This window comes from Diceros bicornis, chromosome 34 (assembly GCF_020826845.1).
Source record: "Diceros bicornis minor isolate mBicDic1 chromosome 34, mDicBic1.mat.cur, whole genome shotgun sequence".
NCBI lineage: Eukaryota > Metazoa > Chordata > Mammalia > Perissodactyla > Rhinocerotidae > Diceros > Diceros bicornis.
Window position 1 is genome coordinate 34,657,199 of NC_080773.1, and position 6,000 is coordinate 34,663,198.

Consider the following 6,000-nt stretch of genomic DNA (forward strand, 5'->3'; position numbering starts at 1 on the left):
CCGTGACTGTTCATCTGGCACCTTCTGTGTGTCAGGCACGGCTGTAGAGCTGGCACGGACAAGGTCCTTGTCCTCCTGGGGTTCACTTCCCACTGGGGGAGCTGGTAATAAACAGATCAAGGGACAAACGAAAGTCGTCACAGACCATAGTGAGCACTCACGATGAAACAGGCAGGAGACTAGCGGGAGGGCTCTTCTTTGTACCGCAGGATGGACCAGGAAGGCCTCCCTATGGAGGACGATTGCTAACTGAGGCCTGAAGAATGAGCGCCCATGGGAAGGGGTGGGGGGACAGCAGGGGCAAAGGCCCTGAGGCAGGAAGAACTTGGTGTGGACACGGGAATAAAAAGGAACCCCAGAGCGCGTGTGGCTGATGGAAACCGAGCGGGGTAGGGTGGCGGGAGGTGAGGTAGAAGAGGTGGCCCCCTGGGCCTGTGGGAAGGCACTGGCTTTGATCCTCGGCGCACTGGGAAGATGCTGGAGGGTTTGGTTTGACTCGAAGAAGATCCTCTTACCGCTGAGTGGAGGGTGCGATGTTGAGGGCGAGGGTCGAGGCTGCAGCACGTTTCAGGCAGGAAATAGGTGGTGGCTGACTAGGTCGCTGGCAGTGGTGACGGGGAGAGTTGGTCCACTTTGAGCTGTTCTGCGTGTCCAGTGGCACTTGTTCACCGTCTGGATGCTGGAGGGAAGGGGTGAATCAAGATGACTGCTAGGTCTTTTTAAAAAATTTTTGGTAAAATATACATAACATGAAATTTACCATTTTAACCATTTTAGGTGTACAGTTCAGTGGTGTTAAGTACAGTTATATTATTGTGCAACCATCGCCACCATCCATCTCCAGAACTCGCTTCATCTTCCCAAACTGCAACTCCGCCCATTCAGCACTGACCCCACGCCCTCCTCCCTCCAGCCCCTGGGAACCGCCCTTCTGCTTCTGGCTCTGGGAACTTAACTGACTGCCAGGTGCCTCGTGTGAGTGGAGTCGGACAGGGTTGGTCCTCCTGTGTCTGACTTATTTCACTAAGTCTCTTTGATGAGCCTCTTTCTTTTTAATTATTTTTTGGGGGATGGGTTTTGAAATCACAAGTTTCATATCAAATGTGTCAGGTCTGAGGTATCACAGAGGGACGCCAGGTCGGCTTTTGAATGTTCCTCAGCAGAGCTCAGAGAGGAGGTCTGGGCTGTGGGCATAAATTTGGGAGGCGTCACCATGTAGAAGATACTGCAATCCAGACCCCTTTGGTGAGACTTAGGGAGGAGGAGTCTCAAACTCAAGTGGTCCTGGGGCCAGGTGGGGGTTTAAATGGGGGAGTGGGAACCATTGCTTCCACTCCTGCTTTTGGTTGCCTCATAGGAATCGGGACTCCATGTGGCTGTCTCTTCCCATTTTTTATAAGATTTTTGTGTAAGATCATACAATTTTTAAATGTTGAGAGTGAAGCCATTAGGTCTGTGATACAGTCTGGAACTCAGGAGAGCCCCCTAGACTGGGAATAGAGATTTAGGAGGATACACCCAGGAGGGGATGGAAGCCACGGCCTGGCTGTGATTACCAGGGACGGAGGGATGTGAGAAGAGAAGCGGGTCTGGCACCAGCTCCAAGGGACACCTGCCGCTCCAGGGCTGGGCAGTGGAAGCAGGAGTGGGGGCACCGGGCAAGGTAGGGAGGGATGGAGCTTGGCCGGCGGGCGGGGAGACAGGGTAACCAGCGCACGCCACAGGAATGTGAGCTGTTAGTTTATTGTTTCTAATAAACATCAATGCTTTGAGAAGCATAGCTGGTCGGGGATATTCAGGATGAACCCTGGAGGAGAGGAGCCCGTTGCAATAACTCCTCACTCAGGTTTGCAGGAGCCTTCTGATCCGCCCCCTCCAAGCTCGGGAGGCATACCTCTGTGGTTTCTCTTCAGGTGTCTCTCGTCCGAGCCCTCCCATCTGGCTGCCTTTTCACTCCCCATCCCAAGGGACGTTTCTTGTTCTCTTTGCTTGCTTGGCTTTGTAGGTTGCTTCTGCATGGTGAGCTCCTTGCTTCCCTTCTCGCTCCCCTCTGATCTAGAGGTTGTCATTTGCTCCTCAGTCTGTGCCTTGTCATGCCTTCCGTTTCATTTACCTCCGCTCCCCCGGCTTCGGAATTCCTTGCTCTCAGCGTTGTTAACTACATGTATTTCATCTTCTCTGTCCCCTGCCCCAGACTTGGAGACTAGACCTGAAATGAAAGAATCGGATCTGAAAGAGCACATTTTGGAAGGCAGACCGTCGGTTGGGGTGGTTGCGGAAGGACCTCTGAGGAATGGTGCCTGGGGTTCCACCTTTGAAGGAGCGTGGACGTGGGGTGACCGAGTGGAGAGGCAGCAGAGAAGCGCAGAGGGCCGTCTGGAGCGCTTGGAAATTTCCGGGGACTCGGCCTCCGAATGTCGTGAGTTCGAGGCCCTCACCAACCGGAGCTCCACCCTGGTCCCCCCACAACCAGGCGAGCCAGGAGAAGAGGGGGCCCGACCGTTCGCCATGCGTGGAAAGGACTGCTCAGGTAATCCAGACCGCAGTCCGCCCTCCAGGTCCTACGACTGCGGTGAGTGCGGCAAGGCCTTCAGCCGTAGCTCGTCGCTGATGAAGCACCAACGGATCCACACCGGGGAGAAGCCCTTCGCGTGCGCCGTGTGCGGGAAGCAGTTCCTCGAGCGGTCGTCCCTCACCATCCACCAGCGGGTCCACACCGGGGAGAAGCCCTACGCGTGCGGGGACTGCGGCAAGGCCTTCAGCCAGCGCATGAACCTCATCGTGCACCAGAGGACGCACACCGGGGAGAAGCCGTACGCGTGCGGCGAGTGCGGGAAGGCCTTCCGGAAGACCTCCTCGCTCGCCCAGCACGAGAGGACCCACACCGGGGAGAAGCCCTACGCGTGCGGGGACTGCGGCAAGGCCTTCAGCCAGAACATGCACCTCGTCGTGCACCAGAGGACGCACACCGGGGAGAAGCCGTACGTGTGCGGAGACTGCGGGCGCGCCTTCAGCCAGAACATGCACCTGACGGAGCACCAGCGCACCCACACCGGCGAGAAGCCCTACGCGTGCGGGGACTGCGGCAAGGCCTTCAACAAGAGCTCCTCCCTCACGCTGCACCGGCGCAACCACACGGGCGAGAAGCCCTACGTGTGCAGCGCGTGCGGCAAGGCCTTCAGCCAGAGCTCCTACCTCATCCAGCACCAGCGCTTCCACCGCGGCGTGAAGCCCTTCGAGTGCAGCGCGTGCGGCAAGGCCTTCAGCAAGAACTCGTCGCTCACGCAGCACCGGCGCGTCCACACCGGCGAGAAGCCCTACGAGTGCCCCGTCTGCAGGAAGCACTTCGCGGGGCGCTCGTCGCTCGTCGTGCACCAGCTCGGCCACACCGGCGAGAAGCCCTACCGCTGCGGCGAGTGCGGCAAGGCCTTCAGCCAGAGCGCGTACCTCATCGAGCACCAGCGCATCCACACGGGCGAGAAGCCCTACCGCTGCGGCCAGTGCGGCAAGGCCTTCATCAAGAACTCGTCGCTCACGGTGCACCGGCGGATCCACACCGGGGAGAAGCCCTACCGCTGCGGCCAGTGCGGCAGGACCTTCAGCCGCAACACCAACCTCACGCGCCACCTGCGGATCCACACCTAGGGGCGGGGGCCGCGGGGATCCACACCTAGGGGCGGGGCAGTCTTAGTCCGCGCCGGCGGGGTGAGCAGTTCTGACGTCGGGGCCGCGGGCAGCGCGGTGTCAGAGAGGTCCCGCCCGGAGATGTGGGAGACGTGGACGGGCTCTCGCTCGCCCCTGCTCCTGCCTCACGGAGCGTCCACACAGCCCCACTGGAAAGCGAGTCCCGACACGTCTAACGTATTTGGGAACACGGGAGGGCTCACGGTGGCTGGTAACTTACAGGAGCCCCAGGGAGCCAGGGGGTCAGGGTTCCAGACCGAGCCCTCTGAGTAAGTTGTTCTAGGAGCTTGGACAAAGCGTTTAGTGTCTTTGGGTCTCTCTTCCCTTTATAGTAAAGTGGGGGTGGGCAGAGGAGCAGATGGACTTGAGAAGTGACCATGGGGAGAGTTCTCCCTTTATCACACACGCCCTCGATCTGGTCCAGATGGCAGGTTGTCACCATCTGTGAGTTTCCTTGACGGGGTAAGAACTAGGGGGGCTCACCGTCCTTCCCAGGCCCCTGCAGTCTCTCCACAGTGCCTGCTGGAAGCCCCGAGCTAATAAGCAGTGGAAGTCAGCACGTTTGTGAGAGGAAAAAAGTTTTTTCAGAGTTAGCAAAGAATGGTAACCGCTTGGGATGCCAAAGTTGCTCATGGTGGTCTGTTAAATTTTTTAAAAGTAAAACTTTTAATTAAGGGAGACCAATGTCATTTTAAACAGTCATTGGTGTGAAAGATACAGGTACCAGCCGTCCTGTCAAAATCAGTTTCAACGCTGGGGGGAGTGGGGAGGGTGAGTGATAACGACAGGCTTGATATTTGGGTTTAAATACTTACTGGGCTTAATCAGTGGGCACCGCTGAGCGCAGGCCGTCTGTTTTTATCGTTATTTCTGCCGTTAAACTTGAAGGTAACTCCAGGTGAGTTTCCTGAGGCCGACCTGAAGCTCTGTTTGCACATGGAGTTCCCCCAGAGTCTTGTTTCTCTGGCGCCTTGTACGCCACCCTTTTTATGTTAACATTTGATGTTACTTGTCACAAATGTCCTGGTGTTTCTGAATGTCCCACACTTCCTGACACTAGTGTACACGAGGGATAAATAATTCATTTTAAGGAATCATGTATATCAGGAAGCACACTTTGTGTTGCAAGTAGAAAAAGCAACCACTCAGGCATGCATAAACAAGGCAGACAGATTTTCAAACGTCTGGCAGCCATGTGGGCATCAGGCTGGGTTTGATCCAGATGTGCAGCACCAGCCCCATAGCTGTGGTTTTCTGTGATTCTCTGGCTCTCCCTTCATGTGTTGGCCTCATCCTCAGGCTGGCTTCCCTCGTGGTTTCATGGTGGTTTCCAGCAGCTCCTCTGGACTACGCATTTTCTCAGTCACATCCAGATGGAGCCAGACCTCTTCCAGTCATTGACAAAGAAGCCCTAAGCTTCCTTTTGTTGGACTCCCGCACGAACTGATTGCTGTGACCAGAGAAATGCCACGTGCCTGGGTCTGGGTCTCGCCCTCCTCTGTGAAATGGTAGCCGTGGAGAGGAGCTGGGAATGAGTGCCCAGATGCGCCTGGAACACTGTCTACCCTTGACGTGGGTGGGGGGTCGATTCCACCCAGATCCCAATCGGGGAAGAGTGGGGTGACACGGAGAAGGCGGCCCAGTGTCATCATGCCGTGGGGGGTTAGCGTGGTTTAAAATCGGGTGGCTGCTGTGGCTGTTGTCATGAGAGGTCTGCACGTGCGGCCTATTCTTTGGGGAGTCTGTCATTGCCGTGGTCACCAGGAGGACCCTCAGCCCCGTCTGTCCTCTCTACTCCCGTAACCCAGCCACGGGGTGGGGGCAGAGCAGCAAGGGCTGGGTCCCCCCGGGGCTGGGCAGAGGGTGTGAGGTCCCACCCCACGTCTGCTTGTACCGACGTGGCTCATAGGCCTTCATCCCCACTCTTCCATTCCTCTTGTCAAACTACACGGCACCCAGGCTACCTGCTGGGGGGTGGCTGGGAGAGAAAGGGGGTTATAAACATTTGTGGTGACTGCAATCCATGGCGGCACGTGCGGGGGATCTTGTGACGAGTGATGACAAGTGGCACGAGGTTGGACAGAACATGAGCGAAGAGGAAGAGGATGGTGAACCCCAGTTGTGTGGCCTGAGCGAGATTCATCTGACCCCTCTATGCTGCGGTTTCCTTGTCTTCACGATGCGGGTAATGAGATCTCCAGGGTCCATTGATAGGCCAGTCGGGGGACGGCTGAGCTGCTGTCACAAGGGGCCCCACTGGCACAGAGCGTTAGAGAACAAGGCCCCTCTCTCCATCTTTCCGTCTGTCCTTTCTCC

The 6,000-nt window shown here is 56.9% G+C and overlaps 1 protein-coding gene across 9 annotated transcripts in view; it reads left to right on the forward strand.

Annotated features, from left to right (window-relative positions):
* The window catches only part of LOC131397475 (zinc finger protein 582), a 157,692-nt gene extending 151,692 nt beyond the window's left edge, over positions 1-6,000 (forward strand). For 8 of the 9 annotated variants that reach the window (XM_058530399.1, XM_058530396.1, XM_058530404.1 and 5 more), the window contains one exon: positions 2,195-6,000. In XM_058530399.1, coding sequence (XP_058386382.1) covers positions 2,195-3,645 — 1,451 coding nt within the window. In that variant the 3' untranslated portion in view covers positions 3,646-6,000. Of the gene's footprint in view, positions 1-811; positions 976-2,194 lie in introns of those variants that run through there. The other variant, XM_058530405.1, reaches the window with a different exon arrangement.